The 25,649-nt window shown below is 45.0% G+C and overlaps 1 protein-coding gene across 1 annotated transcript in view; it reads right to left on the reverse strand.

The window, feature by feature from the left end:
• Positions 1-25,649, reverse strand: part of ctnnbip1 (catenin, beta interacting protein 1) — a 116,154-nt gene that overhangs the window by 61,322 nt on the left and 29,183 nt on the right. Inside the window, exon 2 of the mRNA XM_068016961.1 lies at positions 12,279-12,402. Coding sequence (XP_067873062.1) covers positions 12,279-12,374 — 96 coding nt within the window. The 5' untranslated portion in view covers positions 12,375-12,402. The remainder of the gene's footprint in view (positions 1-12,278; positions 12,403-25,649) is intronic.

A 25,649-nucleotide genomic window follows, 5' to 3' on the forward strand; every position in this document is an offset into this window, starting at 1 on the left:
CAGAGTATAACTGTGACTTTTTTTTTAAATACACAAGTGATTTAGTCCCCAAGCCTGTGCTCAAGGTTTAACAGATAGTGTCACAGAACTCAAATGACAAACAGGTATTAGTGCCATCTCCAAGTGCAACAGGAACAAAAACCTCACAGTCAAATAGCCCACTAAGGCTCTAGGCTGTTGCATGAAGAATATCCATTTCGTTGAGCAACCAGAGGGTGCATGTGGTCCAAAAAGGAGACAAAGCCTTCAAAAAATGAGTTGAGGGGAAAAATAATGAAGGAAAAGGAGGAATTAAGTTTTATTTTAAGAATGGGGTTTCCTCTTCAAAATTAACATTTAATTCAGTAAAGATTGACAGTCATCTGTAACTTGCTGAGAGCTTAGTAATTATAACAATCTTCCTCATTGTTCAACTGCAAATTTCACAGTGTTTATTGACAATGAACTTGGATCCATCATTAGGTTGTACACACCTTCTCTCAATGTTAAAGGAGCTCCTAGCCAAACTATCAAAGTTGCCCTCACTGAGTACATGCAAGAATTGCACATGTGCAGTTGCTTTACAGTTGTGTTGGAAATTTTGAGCAACTGCATGTCCATTGAAAGCAGTTCATAGTTACACAATAAAAAGGACAAGAATTTTGGAATGCAATAGCTTCAAATTATATTTTTGCTGGGCACATCTAAAGGAGGACAAGAGAGTTTAAAATGGGTTGCTGAGGGGTACATTATCATCCTGGGGGTTACTCTTGATCAGAAACATAAATGGACCAGTCATATAAATACTGTGGCTACAAGAGCAGGTCAGAGGCTGGGAATTCTGCAGCAAAGAACTCACCTTCTGACTCCCCAAAGCCTGTCCACCAACTACAAGGCACAAGTCAGGAGCGTGATGAAATACCTTCCATTTGCCTGGATGAGTGCAGTTCCAACATTCAAGAAGCTTGAAACCATCCAGGACAAAGCAGCCCGCTTGACTGGCAACACATCCACCACCTTAAACATGCACTCCCTCCATCACAGGCAAATAGTTGCGGTAGTGTGTACCATCTACAAGATGTACTGCAGCAACTCGCTAAGGCTCCTTCGACAGCATTTCCAAACCCACGACCTCTACCACCAGCAAACACAAGGGAACACCACAACTGGCAAGTTCCCCTCCAAGCCGCATACCATCCTGACTTGGAACTATATCGCCGTTCCTTCACTATTGGGTCAAAAACCTAGAACTCCCTTCCTAATGCACTGTGGGTGTACTACACCAGATGAACTGCAGCAGTTCAAGGCAGCAACTCACCACCACCTTCTCAAGGGCAATTAGGGATGGGCAATAAACATTGGCCTAGCCAACGATGCTCACATCCCAGGAATGAAGGAACAAAAAGTTCTGATGAATGGTCATCAACCTGAAACATTAACTCTGTTTCTCTCTCCACAGATGTGACCTGTTGAGTATTTCCAGCATTTTTAGTTTTTATTTCAGGTTTCCAGCATCTGCAGTATATTGCTTTTGAAAAAATAAAGTGACTTGAGAGTTTCATGGCCTAGTTTGCTGACAGGTAATGTAGGGTACAACAGGATGAGAAGCAGAAGGCACAACAAACCTGCAGGGGCACATGTCCTCCTAATTCTTCATCTCAGACTCCCTCTACTATGTGTGCCCCCAAGAGCTCCTAAGCTGCTTCTTTTTGGTGGGGGAGGGCGAGGTTGGGAGAGGGATCACCACCTGTCTCCACTGTCTATTTTTAAATGAGAAGGGCAACCGAACACAATGGAAATTGCGAGAATGACCTCCGTTTGCCAACAGAGGCATTCAAACCCAGGTATCAGGAGACAGACATTAATTGGATGGTTCTAGACACATCAAGTGAACAATTATATACCAAGTGAGCCTTTTTCATGGAGTATATACATGCACGATTGGGAATTGTCATGCAGACCCCCACCTGTCAAGAATGAGGCATATCAATTTTGTCATATGAACACTGATTTTAAACTGTTGCTGGAGTGAAGAAATTACTTGTTTGAAGATCACCAGACACTGGGCTGGAAGGACATTTGCATACTAAGAGATTCTGCTTGTGGAGTCAAAAGACTATTCCCTGCTCCAATTAACCCAAATGGATTTTGATCATCAGACATTGAAGGTGGAAGGAAGCACATTCCAGGCCCTGCTAAGATGATACAATCCACAGAGCCAGGACTGGTTAAACCAGCTGGTCACATGTCTAACTGGCTGGTCCAGGTTTTTTGAACTAGTCACAGGACAGTTTGAATTCAGAAGGCAGTGTGCAACTGAAGCTGGAACAAGTAAGCCTCTCTCTCGCTTTCTCCCAAGCCAATGGACCCACAGAAGACAGGTAAATCTCAAGAGTGAAAAAACTCCTACATTGAAACAAGTTGAAGCGTGAACTAGGCCCAAACGAATTGCAAGACTTAACGGCAACCAAAGATTCCACATTGAACTTAAAGGACTGTAACTACCAGATATTGCCTCGAATCTTTCCCCTTATTTCTTCTACTTTTTGTGTCTCTATCTGCATGTGTGTTTATCGCTTATGCATGCTAGCGTGGTTGTGTCGCATATTTGTAGTCGTTAACTGGATTAGAGTTTAAGATGAATAAACTTTTACCTTACTTGGTTAAATCTAAGGAAACCCATTTGATTTCTTTGCCTTACAATTGGAGCAGTGAACAAGGATTCACTGAGGGGGAGCTAAAAACATGGTGTTTTAAAATTAAACCCTGTTACGGTTAAACCAGGCAACGGCTGAGAGGGAACCCCTAGACCCCTTCTCACCTGGTTGTAACAGAGTGAAGCAATACAAGTTGAAGGCTGGGAGCCCCGTGCTACTTTCTGGGATGTGATGCTAAGCTCAAGAACAATAGCAGTAATGGTTTCAGTAGTGGATGCTTAATACAGCGCATTCCTGGAAAATGCAGCTGGCTTCCCTAAACTTGCTTGACCTGGTATTGACATTAAATGTTTTCCTTCCAATGAGCCTATTTGGATCTCTTGGTGATGGTGGTAGTGGTGGTGGTTTTGGGGGCAGGGGGGGGGGTGGTGGGGGGTGCTTTTGTTGCTCTGCCTGAAAACAAGACAACCCTACTCTGCCTCACGTGATCCAACTGCATTTCCGCTGTTGCCTTAGAGAATCCAGGGACTACATGCATGCCTACCTACTTCAGAACTAACAGACATTTTAAAATTTATAAATCTGCACCAGTGCCAGTTTTCACTGTGCCTGAACATTTAAGTTGCTGGCAGAGTTTCAATCCTGATCCAGCACCCTATTTCCCACCCCATAACAAGGAGCTCTCAATGAGAGACACTTACAATGTCTGGAGCTTGCCCTCATTATTGCAAGTAACATGGCTTAAAAATCATCAGTGAGGTCGATTGGACAAAAGTTCCACACTGTCACTCTTCCTGCCGAGATAGCTACCCATTGAAAATTCTGGGCTAAGCTCTTACCTTGGTCCGGAAAACATAGAAGGGGTCTTTTTATTTAGACACAGCAAGGATGAACGCCTTTGCTAGTTTGTGAATTTCTCTTAAATGCAGCACACAACAAACTAGAAAAAAAGATAATCCCATTACTACCATTGAGATAAGAGGTGAAGTGCCTTGAATAAAAATATGCAATGTGTACCATAGCTACCTACCTACTAATTCGCTATGTTTTGAAAGCATGGACTTCTACAATTTCTGGACAATTAAAATCTTCAATCATGCTGTAATTGAACCAACGTACCCCTCCGTCTCTATACTTCTTCGCTTTGTTTAGAAAACATGATTTACTCAGACATCAATGCTGCTCTGTGATTGACTCACAGAGATGGTATTGAGAGCTACATGAAGAAGCCTCAATGGTTTCTCCCACAGAATCAGAGAATAATACAGTGCAGAAGAGGCCCTTCGGCCCATCGAATCTGCACCGATACATTAAAACACCTGACCTGTCTACCTAATGCCATTTGCCAGCACTTGGCCCATAGCCTTGAATGTTATGACGTGCCAAGTGCTCATCCAGGTACTTTTTAAAGGATGTTGTGAGGCAACCCACCTCTACCACCCTCCCAGGCAGGACATTCCAGACCATCACCACCCTCTGGGTAAAAAAGTTCTTCCTCAAATCCCCCTTAAACCTCCCGCCCCGCACCTTAAACTTGTGTCCCCTTGTAACTGACCTTCAACTAAGGGGAACAGCTGCTCCCTATCCACCCTGTCCATGCCCCTCATAATCTTGTACACCTCGATCAGGTCACCCCTCAGCCTTCTCTGCTCCAGTGAAAACAACCCAAGCCTATCCAACCTCTCTTCATAGCTTAAATGTTCCATCCCAGGCAACATCCTGGTGAATCGCCTCTGCACCCCCTCCAACGCAATCACATCCTTCCTATAATGTGGCGACCAGAATTGCACACAGTACTCCAGCTGTGGCCTTACCAAAGTTCTGTACAACTCCAACATGATCTCCCAGCTTTTGTAATCTATGCCTCGATTGATAAAGGCAAGTGTCCCATATGCCTTTTTCACCACCCTATTAACCTGCCCTTCTGCCTTCAGAGATCTATGGACAAACACGCCAAGGTCCCTTTGTTCCTCGGAACGTCCCAGTGTCAGGCCACTCATTGAATACTTCCGTGTCACATTACTCCTTCCAAAGTGCATCACCTCTCACTTTTCAGCGTTAAATTCCATCTGCCACTTTTCTGCCCATTTGGCCATCCCATCTATATCTTCCTGTAACCTAAGACACTCCACCTCACTGTTAACCACTCGGCCAATCTTTGTGTCATCCGCGAACTTACTGATCCTACCCCCCACATAGTCATCTATGTCGTTTATATAAATGACAAACAATAGGGGACACAGCACAGATCCCTGTGGTACGCCACTGGACACTGGCTTCCAGTCACTGAAACAGCCGTCTGTCATCACTCTCCGTCTCCTACAGCTAAGCCAATTTTGAATCCACCTTTTCAAGTTACCTTGTATCCCATGTGCATTTGCTTTCTTGATAAGTCTCCCATGTGGGACCTTGTCAAAGGCTTTGCTGAAATCCATGTAAACTACATCAACTGCACTACCCTCATCTACACACCTGGTCACATGCTCAAAAAATTCAATCAAGTTTGTTAGGCATGACCTCCCTCTGACAAAGCCATGCAGACTATTCCTAATCAAATTTTGCCTCTCCAAGTGGAGATAGATTCTCCCCTTCAGAATTTTCTCCAATAGTTTCCCTACCACTGATGTGAGACTCACTGGTCTGTAGTTCCCTGGCTTATCTCTACAACCTTTCTTAAATAGTGGGACCACATTAGCTGTTCTCCAGTCCTCTGGCACCTCCCCCTTGGCCAGAGAGGAATTAAAAATTTGGGTCAGAGCCCCTGCAATCTCCACCCTCGCCTCCCACAGCATCCTGGGATACAAATCATCCGGACCTGGAGATTTGTCTACTTTTAAGCCTTCCAAAACCTCCAATACCTTGTCACTCCCTATGACAATTTGCTCAAGAACCTCACAGTCTCTCTCTCTGAATTCCATATCGACATCCTCATTCTCTTGGGTGAAGACAGATGTGAAGTATTCATTCAACACCCTACCAATGTCCTCTGGCTCCACCCACAAATTTCCCCCTTGGTCCCTAATGGGTCCTACTCTTTCCCTGGTTATCCTCTTCCCATTGATATACATATAGAATATCTTGGGATTTTCCCTACTTTTACCAGCCAGAGCTTTCTCATATCCCCTCGTTGCTCTCCTAATTGCTTTCTTAAGCTCCATCCTACACTTTCCGTACTCCACTAATGCTTCCATTGATTTGCTCTCCTTGTATTTGCTAAAAGCTTCTCTTTTCCTTCTCATCGTACCCTGAATGTTTCTGGTCATCCATGATTTTCTGGGCTTGTTGCTCCTACCTATTACCCTAGAGGGAACATGTTGGGCCTGTACCCTCCCCATTTCCTTTTTGAATGCCCCCCACTGCTCTTCTGTAGATTTCCCGACAAGTAACTCTTTCCAGTCTACCTTGGCCAGATCCTGCCTTATTTTACTATAATTTGCTCTCCCCCAATCCAAAACCTTTTTTTGCAACTTGTCTATTTCTTTCTCCATAACAAGCTTAAATTGTACTATGTTATGGTCACTATCACCAAAATGCTCCCCCACCAACACATCAGCTACCTGTCCGGCTTCATTCCCCAGAATTAGGTCCAGGGCAGCACCCTCCCTTGTTGGATCCTCTACATATTGAGCTAAAAAGTTCTCTTGTATACATTTTAAGAACTCCACTCCATCTAAGCCCTTAACACGATGACTATCCCAATTAATGTTGGGAAAGTTGAAATCACCTAATATAATTACCCTATTATTTTTACACACCTCTGCAAATTGCGCACATATTTGCTCCTCAATTTCCCGCTGACTATCTGGGGGTCTATAATAAACACCTAGCAATGTGGCTGTCCCTTTTTTATTCCTAAACTCTATCCATAAAGCTTCATTTGATGCCCCCTCCAAGATATCATCTTTCCTTACTCCAGTAACTGACTCCTTAACTAATATTGCAACGCCCCCCTCCTCTTTTACCCCCTCCTCTGTCTCGCCTGAAGATTCTATATCCCGGGATATTGAGCTGCCAGTCCTGCCCCTCCCTCAACCATGTCTCCGTGATGGCTACTATATCAAAATTCCACGTGTCAATCATTGCCCTTAACTCATCCATTTTACCTGCAATACTCCTGGCATTAAAGTAGAGGCCTTCCATCCTTCTCTTACTCCCTTGAAACTTACTTCCGCTGTATTCCCTCTGACTTGTTTGCTTTCCTGTGTTTAGCTGTGTCCCTAGTCTGCTAGGAATCTGCATCCCCTCCCCCTGCCAAATTGGTTTAAACTCTTCCCATCAGCACTAGCAAACCCGTCAGCAAGGATGTTAGTCCCCCTCTGGTTCAGATGTAGACCGTCCCGCTTGTACAGGTCCCAGTGGTCCAGGAATCTAAAACCCTCCCTCCTGCACCAACTCTTAAGCCACGCATTCATCTGTGCTGTTCTCCTATTTCTATACTCGCTCGCACGTGGCACTGGGAGTAATCCAGAGATTACAACTCGAGAGGTCCTGCTTTTTAGTCTACTGCCTAACTCCCTGAATTCTTGATGCAAGACCTCATCCCTCTTTCTACCTATGTCATTGGTACCAACATTTACCATGACCTCTGCCTTATCACCCTCCCCCTTCAGGATGCCCTGCAGCCGTTCAGTGACATCCCAGACCCTGGCATCAGGGAGGCAACACACCATTCTGGAGTCACGTTGACGGCCACAGTAGCGCCTATCTGTTCCCCTGACTATAGAATCCCCTATTACTATTGCTCTTCCTCGCTTTCCCCCTTCCTGTGCAGACAGGCTGCTTGCGGTGCCAGAAGCTTGGCTCTGTCCGCACTCCCTGGAGGAACCAGCCTCATCAGCCTCCAACATGGAATACCGATTTGCAAGCGGGACCTCAGGGGACTCCTGAACTACCTGCCTGTTTCTCTTGGACTGCTTGGTGGTCACCCATTCCCTTCCTTCCCCAAATCCCTTCAGCTGTAGTGTAACCACCTCTCTATACGTGCTATCCACGATGCTCTCAGACTCGTGGATGCTCCACAGTGTTTCCAGCCGCCGTTCCAGCTCTGAAACCCGAGCTTCCAGGAGCTGCAGCTGGACACACTTCCTGCACACATGCTGGTCCCGTGGACTGGAAATGTTCCCAGATTCCCACATGCAGCAAGAGGAGCAAACCACGGCTTCAAGCTCTCCTGCCATGACTAAACCCTTTAAATTTAAAACTATGGAAGATTATAATTAAAAAAACAATTAAGTCTTGCTAAAACAATGACTTACAATTCAATCCTCTTTGAAAAATACCCACCAGTCAGCTGTGCTGTATGGAAGCTCTCGGCTCCCCTCACTCTGAGGACAGGGAGGAAATGAAAGGAGCTCCTCGCTCCCTCCTCACCGAACTTCCTCAGTTACCAAACTTCCACTATAGCACTCAAATGCAACCCAAGTCAGCACTCCAGTGCAAACCCTTCTCAAAAATACACCCCCCACCACCCCCTGCACAAAAGTCATAGATTTTAGCATCAGTTAAGACTAGGATTTGAACCTGGTCTAAGTGTTGAGTATTCAGTACTGCCATGCAGCTAAATATTTTCTGGAGAATCATAAGTGCCCCTACCACTGCTCCAGTTAAGATCAGCATTGACTGGCAACGCATTATGGGACCTTTCTGATGTGTATAGCTCAGCAACTCACTGAATCAAGTTGCTGAGCAATTGGGCAAGCTGTGCAACTCACTGAATCAAGTTGCTGAGCAATTGGGCAAGCTGTGCTTTACAAAGCTACTGAAATCCTATATGGAATTTCAGAAGGCACAACATTTCACACAAAGCTAATAAACATTAAGACTCCTGAAATTAATTGCAAATTTGATGATTAGATTTAAAACTAGATCAGCAACAGAAAGCAAAAGATGTTGATAAATGAAAAGGTTCTGGTTTAGAAGTGGTGAGCTCCACAGGTATTCTTTCTGATTCCCTTAGGCTCACACAATTCACAAAAGATGTCAATGAGGGTAATTGTACTAATATGAAATTTGCAGTTGACACTGAGTTGCGTGCCAGATAATGAGAAGTGGGACTAACAGCAGTCCAAGGAATCTGAACCAGTTATATGGATGAGCCAAGGGCTAAAAGACTGTTTTAATGCTGAGAGAAATATACCATTCTGCATGGGCTACTAATTTGTGTGTTTAAGGGTATGCACATTAGAACCAGACACATGACATGATAAAGTTGATGTCTTTTAGCAAAAAGGTGGAAAATTAAATATTTGAGAGTGTTCATTGACCACAGTACCCAGACAATGTGAATCAACATGGCTAACCAGTTACTGGGTTGGGTCTCAAGGGAGTTTGCCTAAAAGGTAAGGTCAAAAAGACTGTGCCATCTTATAATTAACAAAACGTAAGCAGTTTTTTTTGCAGTCTGCAAAGCTCCATTAATTTACTGGATACACTTATTAATGCCTAGAATATGTAAGTCACATATTCAACAATTTGAATGCAATGTTTCTCCTCCAAGAGAACAAATCTATTCTCAATGAAGAAAAATGTATTCTCATTGTTTCAGCAGGTAAATGCAGGAGCTGGTATGGTACTAAACCATACAGATGAGGAAGATCTTACATTTGTTCATCTCTGCCAAGGCACCAATGGGGTACCTCAAGAGCAGGAACAAGGCAGAAGACAAAATAAAAAACTAGGGCTCCATTCTTAATTTCGAGTATCACCAATAGGAAAGCATATTTATGCGGGCATTGCAGCAGGACCAAACTGGGCTAGATTGTACTTTCGCTTAGAGTTTAAAAACTCAGACACTCAGGGTTGAATTTTCACTTTGGGAGTGGCAAACAGGAGTCGGGACTGTTTCTGGGTCCTGAACCCACTTCTGGGGGAAACACTTTGGGATTTTGACGGAGATGCCCCCTTAATTGGCATCCAGACAGTTTCCCTGTCCAATTAAAGGGTGAGGACAGGCTCTCAAAGCTGCAGGGCCAATCAGACCTTCCAGCTTGAGAGGAGCAGCAGCCTGAAATAGAGGGCAAGTAACAGAGGCACCCGCTGAACAACTTCTTTAAAACTTTAAACAAACAGAAAAAGCAGCCAGGCCACCTGCACACTTTCTATCCCACAGTGTCTTTCTGGTTCTGAAACCTGGTTTGGGGGGGGAGGGAAAAAGAGGGAGGGAGGTTGGAGGTTTGGAACTTCTACAGAGTGGTCTTTGACTACACCCTCAGCCAGGCAGGCAGGAAAGACCTATAGGCTTGCCCAGAGCGCTGGACCCCAGCCTGCCATTGGGTGCATGCCTCCAGGCAGTTGAAGTGCCCGCAGTGCATTGGGAAACTGGAAGCCAACTGGAAAATCCCAAATGGCCTCCTTTAACCCTGGTTAATGAGCCTAATTGGCTACCTGCCTCGTGGGGGAAGGTAGCCCTGCTGGCCCCGAACCTGCTTCAGCAAAAATGGCCAAGGCTTGGAACGGGGTTGGAAACTGGCACAGCGCCAGTATTTTCAGGCCCCGTCTGCCTCCGTTCCCACATTCGACGAAAATTCAGCCCTCACTGTCCATACTCAAACATTGCCACTTAGGTGAGGTACTAGAGAGATGCTGATTCTAGTGGAACTATATGGCAAACATGAATCACTGCATTGGGAGAAAGGGCAGAAAAGAACTTGAAATGGGGTAACTTACCCCACAGTCCTAATAGCATCTAAATCTAAAGTCTAACTGCCAATAAAATTGACCATTTGCTAAGCTACTACTTCTTGATTTACCATGTATTCTCTGCTATCCTAAGTTCGGCAATGTCCTACACTTTAGGCCTTAGTCCTTCACCCCGGTTTGTCAAAAAGCAGAGACCCATGTCATTCCACATGGATTTGATAAACTGCTCTCAGAACACTTCTCTTTGGAAACTTCACAAAGCAGAGTCAGTGGCAGAACTGAATATATTTCCACCTCTCTTTTGAATTTTCCCAATCCATCTCAGAAGGTTTAGTATTACTGGAGATCCACAGTGAACAACAAGACTGAATTTTGCTACTTGCCTTAGATTGGGAGAATACAACTAGTGTTTGTACAGCACCTTCAACGTGGAAAAATATCCAAAGGAGCTGCACAGAGGTGCAAGGAAAAAATATAAAAAGTGCTCCGAGACAGATTTTAATAAAAAAAGAAAGGCAAGTTTTGTAGTGTGGGATTCAATTTTGCAAATCCCAGCATCCTGAGTAAGGAATCAGGATTGCTATTTACCATTACTTTTGTACGAACAGGATCACTGTCTCTCAATGTTTACAAGCATTTTAATTCATTGCTAGTCGGATGTGTTATAGCTCCCTATAAAACTAAGCCACTCCAGTCTGACTACTTAAACAAGTTGCGCTAATAAAGTGGCTTTTTAAAAAAAAAAATACATTTGAATCCACTATAGCATTGCCTTGGCTCCTAGTCACATTCACCTGCAGGTACCAGACTTTCAAAACTCTAGCTATTCATATTTCTTCTACCTCACCCACCAGCAGTTCAACATAAAGGACACTTTGTATTGCCCATGGTCACACTCTGATTTGTGCCTCTCTGCACACTTTCTATCCCACAGTGTCTTTCTGATTCTGATACCCTTCCTCATCTCACTTGCTCTTCTTTCTCAGTAAGCACACTTGCTGGTCCTAGGAAACAAAAAGCAACACAAATTGCAGATGCTGGAAATCTGTTTTGGTTTCACTCAGAATGGGAGATGCTGAGAATGAAGCAAATAGTCTACACCAGTAATAAATCAGGTTAACTGGAGGTTCACAGGTACTTTCACAGCTTTGTGGATAGTCTGTCACTAACCGTTGAGTGCAAAATTCATTCCACAAGTGAGGGGTACAAAATAACTAAAGAGCAGTGTAGCTGTCAGCAAGTTGTGGCGGCCTCTCATGAGTGCAATAAATTCGATATTTATTGACTTACCACTGAAAATCCGGTTTGTAAGACAAAAATAATGTTTTGTTGTATTACTATATCAAATGTATTTCACTCTGGGGCATCATAAACCTGGAAGGGCTTTAATACCTTTCAAGCTGTTCTATCAGTGACTTTTATTTCTCTCCATCTCAAAAAGCACGCAAAGGAGAGATTAAAGTTACTTTCTTCGGCTCTCACACAACTTTTGCATATATTTTAATATCCCTTCACAGAGCTGGCTTAAATTCCTAGCTCCCTGACTTTTGGCACTCTAAACCATGATGAACAAATATGAGTAGTGCTGGAAGGTAGACTTGCTGCTAGCTACTGGTACCAGAGGACTGAATTTCTACTTGAATGACTTCTGTAATTGCCAATTCTTAAACATTTATGTCTACAGAATCAATGAATCATTGAGAGATAAAAAATAATTAAAATGTATTTCTAGAGCATAAACAGAATATAAAGTCAGGCCTATACCTCTTTTATCTGAAATGAATTGTGAAAAACAAAATATTAAATTTACAGGGTTACAGGGCAAAAGGAAGGCAATGGGATTAATTGGATAGCTCTACCAAAGAGCCGGCACAGGTACGAATGGTTGAATTGCCTCTTTCTGTGCTGTATCATCCTATGATTCGATTAACAAAGATTTATTCGATACCCATACCCAGGGTAAAACAGTTAAAACTAGATTTGTACATGAAGTTCATCACTCACATTTGATCCCATCTTCCTCAGCATCAGCAGCACTCGCACCTTCTGCTGGATGTACATCTCCTCGGGAGTCTTCCCGTGGGCACCTTCACGGTTCATCTGCTCAGCTCCAGTCACTCTGTTATCACTTATGATAAGAAAAACATGTTAAGTATAAAATTTTTAGACCTTTCATCCTTCAGGACGCATTTCCTTTCACCAATAATCAAAGCAACATATATAATTACAAACTGTTTAGCTGCAGAAGACACAAATAGCCCCCTTCAAAAGTAACTTTCATAGGAAATCAAAGTATATTGAGAGCAAAACACTAAACTCTTTGCATGTATGAGGCCCCAGGTTCAATTCCCCGAATCTCCAAAAGCTACAACAATCACATTTTGGCTTTTTGTTGTGGCTCAGTGGGTAGTGCAATCCACTCCAAGTCAGAATGGTCCAGAGAAGAGAGCACAAAATCTCGGCTGACACTTCAGTGCAGCACTGAGGGAATGCTAAACTGTCAGAGGTGCTGTCTGCCCTCTCAGGTGAGCATAAAAATTCCCACAGTACTATTTCAAAGAGCAAGGACTTCTCCAATATTTTCCCCCAACCAACATTACTGAATTAGATTATCTGGTCATTATCACATTGCTGTTTGTCAGTTTGCACAAACTGGTTTCCGTGTTTCCTATAATGCAGCAGTAACTACACTTTAAAAGTACTTCATTGGCTGTAAAGCACTTTGGCGATGTCCTGACATCATGAAAAGCGCTATATAAATGCAAGTCAGTCTTTCTTGTTTAAACTCTAGGTTAAACAGTCTGGGATGTTCAGTAAAAATAGACAACCACAAGATTGTAACAGATAATCATGATGACGAATTAGCGAAGGACTTAACAATTATCTCCTGTCACTGTGGAATAGCAAAGTAAACAGACTGCTGAACTATAAGAAGTCAGAGAGGTATAAATCAAGAGGATGCCATGCAGGAACTATACAATGTTTTATTCAGACCACACCTTGAATACTGCATCCAGTTTTGGTCGCTGAGACATGAAGCAGATAATCAAACCTGGAAGTGGTGCATAGAAGAACCATGAGGCCAGTCTCTCATGTCAAAGATGTAATAAAAATAGGATCTGCCTTACTCCGTCAACATAGGTCAGCGACCCTGGTCATCAGGAAAGATTGGAGAAACTCAGGCTCTTGGACCAACCCAGGTTCATCCACCCTTCCCAACATATCGTTCAACTGATCCTTACATGATTCTAAGTTTCTTGCCACCACTATTCTACCAAGAGCCTATTCCAAATGTTGAGCAATAAAATCAGAAAGTGCTAAAAATACTCAGCAGGTCTGGCAGCATCTGTGGAGACAGAAACAGAGTTAATGTTTCAGGTCTGTGACCTTTACTCAGAACTGGCATAGGTGAGAAATGCAATAGGCTTTGAGCAAGTGAAAAGGGGAGGGGGGGGGGAGGAACAACAAAAGGAAGCGTGATAGGACAGAGGGCAGAAGAAATTAAATGACAGATGTCATGGAACAAAGGCAAAGGGAGTGCTAATGGTTGCAGTAAAAGACAAAGCATTAGTCCAGAGAGAGTGTTAATGGCAGAATAATGAACAGCTCTGTCCAAAAGCAAAAACATGAAAAACAAGTTTAACACAGTCACATGGTTAGAAAATAAAATAAAATTTAACAAAAAGACAGTCAATCTCTGAAATTGCTGAATTTAATGTTGAGTCCTGAAGATTGTAGAGTCCCTAACTGAAAGATGACTTGCTGTTCCAAGCCTGGATTGATGTTCACTGGAATACTGCAGCAGGCCAAGGACAGAAATGTGGGCAGGAGAGCAAGGTGGTGAATTAAAATGGCAAGCCACCGGAAGCTCGGGTCATATTTGCAGACTGAGCAGAGGTGTTCTGCAAACCGTCATCCAGTCTGCGATTGAAACATAGAAAATAGGAGCAGGAGTAGGCCATTCGGCCCTTCGAGCCTGCTCCGCCATTCATTATGATCATAGCTGATCATCCAACTCAGTAACCTGTTCCCGCTTTCGCCCCATATCCTTTGAACCCTTTAAACCCAACAGCTATATCTAACTCCTTCTTGAAAACATACAATGTTCTGGCCTCAACTGCTTTCTGTGGTAGCGAATTCCACAGGTTCACCACTCTCTTGGTGAAGAAAGTTCTCCTCATCTCAGTCCTGAATGGTTTACCCCGTATTCTTAGACTATGACCCCCTGGTTCTGGACTCCCCACCATCGGGAACATCTTTCCTGCATCTATCCTGTCAAGTCCTGTTAGAATTTTATAGGTTTCTATGAGATCCCCCCTCACTCTTCTGAACTCCAGCGAATATGATCCTAACCAACTCAATCTCTCCTCATATGTCAGTACCGCCATCCCAGGAATCAATCTGGTAAACCTTCGCTGCACTCCCTCCATAGCAAGAACATCCTTCCTCAGTTAAGGAAACCAAAACTGCACACAATATTCCAGGTGTGGCCTCACCAAGGCCCTGGATAATTGCAGCAAGACATCCCTGCTCCTGTACTCAAATCCTCTCGCTATGAAGGCCAACATACCATTTGCCTTTTTCACCGCCTGTTGCACCTGCATGCTTACCTTCAGTGACTTGCGTACGAGAACACCTAGGTCTCACTGCATATTCCCCTCTCTCAGTTTATAGCCATTCAGATAATAATCTGCCTTCCTGTTTTTGCTACCAAAGTGGATAATCTCACATTTATCCACATGTTACTGCATCTGTCATGCATTTGCCCACTCACTCAACTTGCTCAAATCACCCTGAAGCCACTCTATCCTCCTCACAACTCACCCTCCCACCCAGTTTTGTGTCATCTGCAAATTTGGAGATATTACATTTAGTTCCCTCATCTAAATCATTAATGTATATTGTGAATAGCTGCGGTCCTAGCACCGATCCCTGCAGTACCCCACTAGCCACTGCTTGCCATTAGAAAAAAGACCCATTTATCCCTACTCTTTGTTTCCTGTCTGCCAACCAATTTTCTATCCATCACAATACACGACCACCAATCCCATGCGCTTTAATTTTTACACGCTAATCTCTTGTGTGGGACTTTGTTGAAAGCCTTCTGAAAATCCAAATAAATCACATCCACTGGCTCCCCCTCATCAACTCTACTAGTTACATCCTCCAAGAATTCGAGTAGATTTGTCAAGCACTATTTCCCTTTCGTAAATCCATGCTGACTCTGTCTGATTCTACCACTGTTCTCCATGTGCTCTGCTATAAAATCTTTGATTATGGACTCTAGAATTTTCCCCACTACCAACGTCAGGCTGACTGGTCTATAATTCCCTACTTTCTCTCTACCTCCCTTTTTAAATAGTGGGGCTACATTAGCTACCCTCCAGTCTGTAGGAACTGGTCCAGAGTCTGTAGAATCTTGGAAGATGACCACCAATGCATCCACCATTTCTAGGGCCACTTCCTTAAGTACTCTGGGATGCAGATCATCAGGCCCTGGGGATTTATCGGCCTTCAATCCCATCAATTTCCCCAACACCATTTCTCTACTAATACTGATTTCCTTCAGTTCCTCTCTCTCACTAAACCCTGTGTTCCGCAACTTTTCTGGTATGATATTTGTGTCCTCCTTTGTGAAGACAGAACCAAAGTATGCATTTAGTTGGTCAGCCATTTCTTTGTTCCCCATCATAAATTCCCCTGTTTCTGACTATAAGGGACCTACATTTGTCTTCACTAATCTTTTTCTCGGCACATACCTACAGAAACTTTTACAGTCAGTTTTTATGCTCCCCGCAAGTTTGCTCTCGTAGTCTATTTTCCCCCTTCTTAATCAATCCCTTGATCCTCTTTAACTGAATTCTAAACTGCTCCCAATCCTCAGGTCTGTTGCTTTTTCTGGCAAATTTACATGCCTCTTCCTTGGATCTAATGCTATCTCTAATTTCCCTTGTAAGCCATGGTTTGGCTACCTTTCCCATTTTACTTTTGCGGCAGACAGGCATAAACAATTGTTGCAGTTAATCCATGCGCTCCTTGAATGTTTGCCTTTGCCTATCCACCATCATCCCTTTAAGTAATGTTTCCCAATCCATCATAGCCAACTCGTGCCTCATACCTTCGTAGTTTCCTTCACTAAGATTCAGGACCCTAGTCTCAGAATCAACTACGTCACTCTCCATCCTGATGAAGAATTCTATCATATTATGGTCGCTCATCCCCAAGGGGTCTCACACAACTAGATTGTCAATTATTTTTCTCTTATTACACAATACCCAGTCTAGGATAGCCTGTCCTCTAGTTGGTTCCTCCGTATTGGTCCAGAAAACCATCCCGTATACACTCCAAGAATTCCTCCTCTACAGTATTGTGACTAATTTGATTTGCCCAATCTATATGCAGATTAAATTCACCCATAATTACAGATGCGTCTCTAATTTCCTGTTTAATGCCATTCCCAACATCACCACTACAGTTTGGGGGTCTATATAGAACCCCCCACTAACGTTTTTTGCCCCTTAGTGTTTCTCAGCTCTACCCATACAAATTCCACATCGTCAGAGCTAATATCTTTGCTCACTATTGCGTTAATTTCCTCTTTAACCAGCAATGCAACTCCACCGCCTTTTGCTTTTTTTCTGTCCTTCCTAAATACTGAATACCCCTGGATGTTCATTTCCCATCCTTGGTCACCCTGCAGCCATATCTCCGTAATCCCAACTATGTCATACCTGTGTACATCTATTTGTGCGATTAATTCATCCACTTTATTGCGAATGCTCCGTGCGTTAAGGCACAAAGCCTTAAGGCTTGTCTTTTTATCATTACTTGTCCCCTTCCCACTGTTTTTCACTGTGGCCTTGTTTGATTCTGACCCTTCATTTCTCTGCCCATCACTTTTCTTATTCCCCTTACTCTCTTTTGTTCTTCTCTTTGATCCCCCCTCCTCTGACTCCTTGCAAAGGTTCCCATCCCCCTGCCATTTTAGTTTAAACCCTCCCCAACCACTCTAGCAAATACTCCCCCTAGGACATCAGTCCCGGTCCTGCCCAGGTGTAACCAGGTGTCCAGTTTGTACTGGTCCCACCTCCCCCAGAACCGGTCCCAGTGTCCCAGGAATCTAAAACCCTCCCCCTCACACCATCGCTTCAGCTACGTATTCATCCGATATATCCTGCTATTTCTACTCTGACTAGCACGTGGCACTAGTAGTAATCCTGAGATCACTACCTTTGAGGTCCTACTTTTCAACTTACTTCCTAACTCCCTATATTCTGCTTTTAGGACCTCATCCTTTTTTGTTTACCTACATCATTTGTACCAATGTGTACCACGACCATTGGCTGTTCACTATCCCCCTTCAGAATGTCCTGTAACTGCTCAGAGACATCCTTGACCCTAGCACCAGGGAGGCAACATACCATCCTGGAGTCTCTTTTGCAGCCACAGAAACACCTACCTATTCCCCTTACAATTGAATCCCCTATAACTATTGCATTCCCTCACTTTTTGCTCCTCCCCTGTGCAGCAGAGCCAACCGTGGTGCAACGAATTGGGCTGTTGCTGCTTTCCCCTGGACAGCTATTCCCCCCCAACAGTATCCAAAGCAGTATATCTGTTTTGCAGGGGAACAGCCACAGGAGATTCCTGGACTGCCTGCCTAGTGGTCACTCATTCCCTTCCTGCCTGTGGAGTCTGAGCCTGCGGTGTGACCACCTCTCTATATGTCCTATCCACGATACTCTCCATCTCATGGATGCTCCACAGTGTCCCCAGCTGCCGCTCCAGCTCCGAAACCCGGGCTTCCAGGAGCTGCAGTTGGAGACACTTCCTGCACACATGCCGGTCCCGAGCACTGGAAATGTTCCCGGCTTCCGACATGGAGCACGAGGAGCACACCACGGCTTTGAGCTCTCCTGCCATGACTTAACCCTTTAAATTAAACCTTTTGGAAGATGCTTAATATCAAATAATATCAATTACTCTCGGGCCCTTCTTCCCCGGTCCTCGTTACTACAGAACTCCCTAAAAAAACACTACTTCCTATACATGAAAAAGAACTGTAGACCTTCCTTACCTTAGTTACTAAGCCAGCTATTTAGAGCTATTCCCTAACAGCAGTTACTCACCAACCAATCACCCTGCAGCTTTCCTGTGCCGTCATTGGGCTTTTTTTTTTCTTTTTTTCAAAGCTCCGGCACGCTGCAAGAGATCCGACTGCTCTCCGTTCCTGAAGGCAAGTTTGGTCTCCCCAGTGTAGAGCAAACCGCATTGTGAGTAGCGAATACAGTATACTAAATTGAAAGAAGTACTAGTAAGTCGCTGCTTCACCTGGAAGGAGTGTTTGAGACCTTGAATGATAAGGAGGGAGGAGGTAAAAGGGCAGGTATTACACCTTCTGCGATTACATGGGAAGGTGCCTTCGGAAGGGGACTAAGTGTCATGAGTGATGGAGGAATGGTCCAGGGTATTGTGGAGGGAACGATCCCTTTGGAATGCTGAGAGGGGAGGGGAAGATGTGTTTGGTGGTGGAATCATGTTGGAGGTGGCAGAAATGACAGATGATGATCCTTTGGATGTGGAAGCTGGTGGGGTAGAAAGTGAGGATGAGGGGAACCCTGGCACGGTTCTGGGAGGGAGGGGGAAGGGGTAAGGGTCAACAGGGCCCTCAATCGTGTCCAACCCTTTCCCCCTCCCTCCCAGAATCATGACAGGGTTCCCTCATCCTCACTTTCCACCCCACATCCATGTCCAAAGGATCCTCCTCCACCATTTCCGCCACCTCCAGCGTGATGCCACCAAACACATCACCCCCTCGCCTTCCATCAGCATTCCAAAGGCATCGTTCCCTCCACGACACTGTGGTCCACTCCAATACCTCGCCCCTTCCCATGCAATCGCAGGAGATGTAATACCTGGCCTATTACCTGCTCTCGCCTCACCATCCAAGGCCCCATCACTCCTTCCAGGTGAAGCAGCGATTTACTTGCACTTCCTTCAATGTAGTATACTGTATTCGCTGCTCACAATGTGATCCCTGTACATTGGGGAGACCAAACACAGACTGGATGACCGCTTTGCGGAACACCTCCACTCAGTCCGCAAGCATGACCTCAAGCTTCCAGCTGCTTGCTATTTTAATTCACTACCCTGCTCTCATGCCCAAATTTCTGTCCTTGGTCTGCTGCAGTGTTCCAGTGAACATGAATGCAAGCTCGAGGAACAGCACCTCATCTCCCAATTAGGCACTCTACAGTCTTCTGGACTCAACATTGATTTCAACAATTTCAGAACATGACTGCCTTTTTTATTTTATATTCTAACCACATGCCTGTCTTAAACTTACTTTTCATATTTTCGCTTTTGGACACAGCTGTTCATCGTTCTGCCCTTTGGGCGGCACAGTGGCGCAATGGTTAGCACCGCAGCCTCACAGCTCCAGGGACCCGGGTTCGATTCTGGGTACAGCCTGTGAGTTCTCCCTGTGACCGCGTGGGTTTTCGCCAGGTGCTCCAGTTTCCTCCCACAGCCAAAGACTTGCAGGTGATAGGTAAATTGGCCGTTGTAAATTGCCCCTAGTGTAGGTAGGTGGTAGGGAATATGGGAGTACTGTAGGGTTAGTATAAATGGGTGGTTGTTGGTTGGCACAGACTCGGTGGGCCGAAGGGCCTGTTTCAGTGCTGTATCTCTAAAATAAATAAAATAAACACACTCTCTGAACTAATGCTTTGTCTTTTACTGCACTCCCTTTGCCTTTGTTCCATGACATCTCTGTCATTTAATCTCTCCTGCCCTCTGCCCTATCACACACCTTCCCTTTTGTTGTTCTTCCCCACTCCCCCCCACCCATATTTTCACTTGCTCAAAAGCCTATTCCATTTCTAACTTTTGCCAGTTCTAATGCAAGGTCACAGACCTGAAATGTTAACTCTGTATCTCTTGACACAGATGCTGCCAGACCTGAGTATTTCCAGCACTTTGTTTTTATTTCAGATTTCCAGCATCTGCAGTACTTTGCCCTTATCCAAGTGTTGAACACTTTTTGCACCAAGATCATCCCAACAGCAGTCCTAAATTTACATGTTACTAGTTTGAACCTGTACACATTCCTCCTCTTCTTATAAGTCTGCACCAATTGTGTCTGACTTTTAATGTGAAAATCACAAGTTAGTGCAAATTTTAAGCTGTTTTCCATTGTGGTCAAACTCACTTGGGGAATGGGTGTCTAGTTGGCAAAGGTTCCATCAGATGTAATGCTATCTTGTACATCAACAGTTCAAATCCCTGTTTGTGCTGATTACTTGCTGGGACAGTAACCAGGCACAACAATTAGCCTGTGTATTCATGGGTGAGGGAGAGGAAATTAATCAGCATTCCTACTCCAGATCACTATTCAGTGGCCTCTGCTGGAAAGCAGGTTGTGTGTGGACTTGCGGTGAGGACAGAACAAGGTTGCACTGGCCGTTTAGTCAAATAGCCTAACACCACTTACTGCCCAGGGTCAACATTAACTAAGCATCATTTGGGTAAGGTAGCAAAGGGACACTGGCGCACAGAACCTAAGCAAGAGTTGGTGCCTTTGTGGGGTGTGGGGCAGATTGAGAATTGTGGGGAAAAAATTAAAAATAAACAAGCAGCTCAGCTTTGCCTGCTCTTGCTTATACTATTACAATCAGGGAACAGAACTTCCAATCCATTGTTCTAGACTGCATTCAAAGTCAGATCTCGCAGGCAAAATGACAAGCGATACTACAACTAAACCCCATCTTTGTTTTGGAGCTTTTCAGAAGATTACTTGCAGTGGGAAAGAGGACAAGTGAGGACATGTTTCTGCCTCTGCCTGGATGGAACCCTTATTGAAAGATGCCTGCCAAGTTACAAAACTCTGCAAACTCATTTGCCAGAACTGATGTTTATGTGTTCACGTGTCATGTAGCAGGAAGCAACCTTCACCCTTGAGACTAACCATCATAAACCAACACCTGGCAGGTTTGAATACATCAGGCATTTGCACTACTAGCAATGGACAGTTGACTTTCAGCAGATATGGGCAGCACATAAAATTACTCCCTTGGGAAAGAGGCAGAGTTATTTATACAACTTGCGATAAAACCTTTTAGCTGAACAATGGTTCCCTGTGACGACAGAAAGAGGTGTGCAATGGCAATGGCCATAACACAAGTCTACAACAAATAAAGATTAGAGTGTTTACATGTACAATAAATTCTAGATTATATAACACACTGTCAGTGTATAAACTGACTCGGTCTATGTTTCATTTAAAATATAAACTGGGTAGATGTACAAATCTCTCCCCTAAATCGAGGGGAACATAAAGATATCATTTTCAAATGCAATTCATACACTGTGCTCTGGTCAACATTTATCCCACAAGCAACATCACTAAAAACAGATTATCTGGACATTATCACCTGGCTGCTTGTGGGAGCTTGCTGTATGCAAATTGGCTGCTACATTCCCTACATTACAACAGTGACTACACTTCAAAAATACTTCATTCACTGTAAAATGCTCTGGAACAACCCGAGGTTGTGCAAGCTGCTATATAAATATGAGGCCTTTTTTTCCCTGCTTTATATATCCAACACAGAAGTCCTCGAGGCAGCCAACATCCCCAGCTTATACACACTACTGAGTCAGCGGCACTTGAGATGGCTTGGCCATGTGAGCCGCATGGAAGATGGCAGGATCCCCAAAGACACATTGTACAGCGAGCTCGCCACTGGTATCAGACCCACCGGCCGTCCATGTCTCCGCTTTAAAGACGTCTGCAAACGCGACATGAAGTCCTGTGACATTGATCGCAAGTCGTGGGAGTCAGTTGCCAGCATTCGCCAGAGCTGGCGGGCAGCCATAAAGGCGGGGCTAAAGTGTGGCGAGTCGAAGAGACTTAGCAGTTGGCAGGAAAAAAGAGAGGCGCAAGGGGAGAGCCAACTGTGTAACAGCCCCGACAAACAAATTTTTCTGCAGCACCTGTGGAAGAGCCTGTCACTCTAGAATTGGCCTTTATAGCCACTCCAGGCACTGCTCCACACACCACTGACCACCTCCAGGCGCTTACCCATTGTCTCTCGAGATAAGGAGGCCAAAGAAGAAGATATATATAATATACAAACACAACATTATAGATTCCCCTCTTGATAGTCAATCATATTGGGGTACCGGCATTCTTCTAGAACTTCATTCTAATGGCCAATCTTCAGATGAGAGCTCAGGCAGTATCAGCAGGTAATTTAAGAGTGGGAAACACTGCAGCTGAACCTGATCCTGTCCTCACACAAAAAATACCTCCCAGCGGGAGGTCAGTGAAGCAGCAGTTCTTTCTTCCGTATCCCAGTTTTCCTGAAGCGCCATAGCCCCCAGACAACTGCCCCTGCTGGGATTGGCAAACTCAGCACACAACATATAGTAATTCTCTATGATCTGTGAGGATTACATAGAATTCACAGCATTGGAACAGGCCATTCGGCCCATTTGGTTCAGGCCAGTATTAATGCTCCACATGAGCTTCATTTCACCCTATCAGCACAATTCTCCATTGTGTGTTAATCTAGCTTCCCCTTAAATGCATTTTATGTTACAACTTCAAGAGCTTCTGAAATTTCATTAAAATTCAATTCATCATTTAATTACATTATATGTTTCTATTTGTCGGTGGGAGAGGTCATTGCACCTCACTGGACAGCTACCGCCCGCCTCAAACCGGGCAGCCCCCGGTCAATAAGGTTCTGTCCCGCCACAGTCTGCCTGCTTCAATGGGTGCTTGGAGCTCAGGGTCATTGCCCGAAAGGTGGACTGATACACCGCACCAAACAACATGAAAAAAGGAAAGAAGGTACCAGCCCTTCGCTTTGCAAGCTGGAACGTCAGAACTATGTGTCCTGGCCTGTCGGAAGACCTTACACAAATCAACGATTCTCGGAAGACCGCCATCATTAACAACGAGCTCAGTAGACTCAATGTGGACATTGCAGCACTTCAGGAGACTCGCCTCCCCGCGAGTGGCTCTCTAGCAGAGCAAGACTACACCTTCTTCTGGCAGGGCAGGGATCCTGAAGAACCAAGACAGCATGGAGTGGGCTTCGCCATCAGAAACTCCTTGCTCAGCATGATAGAGCCTCCCTCAAATGGCTCGGAACGCATACTGTCCATCCGACTGCTCACCACCTCTGGTCCAGTACACCTACTCAGCATCTATGCTCCAACACTCTGTTCCGCACCTGAAGCTAAAGACCAGTTCTATGAACAACTCCATAACATCATTAGCAGCATCCCCAACACCGAACACCTATTCCTGCTGGGGGACTTTAATGCCAGGGTTGGGGCCGACCATGACTCATGGCCCTCCTGCCTTGGGCGCTATGGCGTTGGAAGGATGAATGAGAACGGGCAGAGACTGCTTGAGTTGTGTACCTATCATAACCTCTGCATCACCAACTCGTTCTTTCACACTAAACCCTGTCACCAGGTTTCATGGAGGCACCCAAGATCACGTCGTTGGCACCAGCTAGACCTCATTGTCACAAGGCGAGCCGCCTTAAACAGTGTTCAAATCACACGCAGCTTCCACAGTGCGGACTGCGACACTGACCACTCCCTGGTGTGCAGCAAGGTTAGACTCAGACCAAAGAAGTTGCATCATTCCAAGCAGAAGGGCCACCCGCGCATCAACACGAGCAGAATTTCTCACCCACAGCTGTTACAAAAATTTCTAAATTCACTTGTAACAGCCCTTCAAAACACTCCCACAGGGGATGCTGAGACCAAGTGGGCCCACATCAGAGACGCCATCTATGAGTCAGCTTTGACCACCTACGGCAAAAGTGCGAAGAGAAATGCAGACTGGTTTCAATCTCATAATGAAGAGCTGGAACCTGTCATAGCCGCTAAGCGCATTGCACTTTTGAACTACAAGAAAGCCCCCAGCGATTTAACATCCGCAGCACTTAAAGCAGCCAGAAGTACTGCACAAAGAACAGCTAGGCGTTGCGCAAACGACTACTGGCAACACCTATGCAGTCATATTCAGCTGGCCTCAGACACCGGAAACATCAGAGGAATGTATGATGGCATGAAGAGAGCTCTTGGGCCAACCATCAAGAAGATCACCCCCCTCAAATCTAAATCGGGGGACATAATCACTGACAAACGCAAACAGATGGACCGCTGGGTTGAGCACTACCTAGAACTGTACTCCAGGGAGAATGCTGTCACTGAGACTGCCCTCAATGCAGCCCAGCCTCTACCAGTCATGGATGAGCTGGACATACAGCCAACCAAATCGGAACTCAGTGATGCCATTGATTCCCTAGCCAGCGGAAAAGCCCCTGGGAAGGACAGCATTACCCCTGAAATAATCAAGAGTGCCAAGCCTGCTATACTCTCAGCACTACATGAACTGCTATGCCTGTGCTGGGACGAGGGAGCAGTACCCCAGGACATGCGCGATGCCAACATCATCACCCTCTATAAAAACAAAGGTGACCGCGGTGACTGCAACAACTACCGTGGAATCTCCCTGCTCAGCATAGTGGGGAAAGTCTTTGCTCGAGTCGCTCTGAACAGGCTCCAGAAGCTGGCCGAGCGCGTCTACCCTGAGGCACAGTGTGGCTTTCGTGCAGAGAGATCGACTATTGACATGCTGTTCTCCCTTCGTCAGATACAGGAGAAATGCCGTGAACAACAGATGCCCCTCTACATTGCTTTCATTGATCTCACCAAAGCCTTTGACCTCGTCAGCAGACGTGGTCTCTTCAGACTACTAGAAAAGATCGGATGCCCACCAAAGCTACTAAGTATCATCACCTCATTCCATGACAATATGAAAGGCACAATTCAACATGGTGGCTCCTCATCAGAGCCCTTTCCTATCCTGAGTGGTGTGAAACAGGGCTGTGTTCTCGCACCCACACTTTTTGGGATTTTCTTCTCCCTGCTGCTTTCACATGCGTTCAAATCCTCTGAAGAAGGAATTTTCCTCCACACAAGATCAGGGGGCAGGTTGTTCAACCTTGCCCGTCTAAGAGCGAAGTCCAAAGTACGGAAAGTCCTCATCAGAGAACTCCTCTTTGCTGACGATGCTGCTTTAACATCTCACACTGAAGAATGCCTGCAGAGTCTCATCGACAGGTTTGCGTCTGCCTGCAATGAATTTGGCCTAACCATCAGCCTCAAGAAAACGAACATCATGGGGCAGGATGTCAGAAATGCTCCATCCATCAATATTGGCGACCACGCTCTGGAAGTGGTTCAAGAGTTCACCTACCTAGGCTCAACTATCACCAGTAACCTGTCTCTAGATGCAGAAATCAACAAGCGCATGGGTAAGGCTTCCACTGCTATGTTCAGACTGGC

This window comes from Heterodontus francisci, chromosome 37 (genome assembly GCF_036365525.1).
Source record: "Heterodontus francisci isolate sHetFra1 chromosome 37, sHetFra1.hap1, whole genome shotgun sequence".
Lineage (NCBI taxonomy): Eukaryota > Metazoa > Chordata > Chondrichthyes > Heterodontiformes > Heterodontidae > Heterodontus > Heterodontus francisci.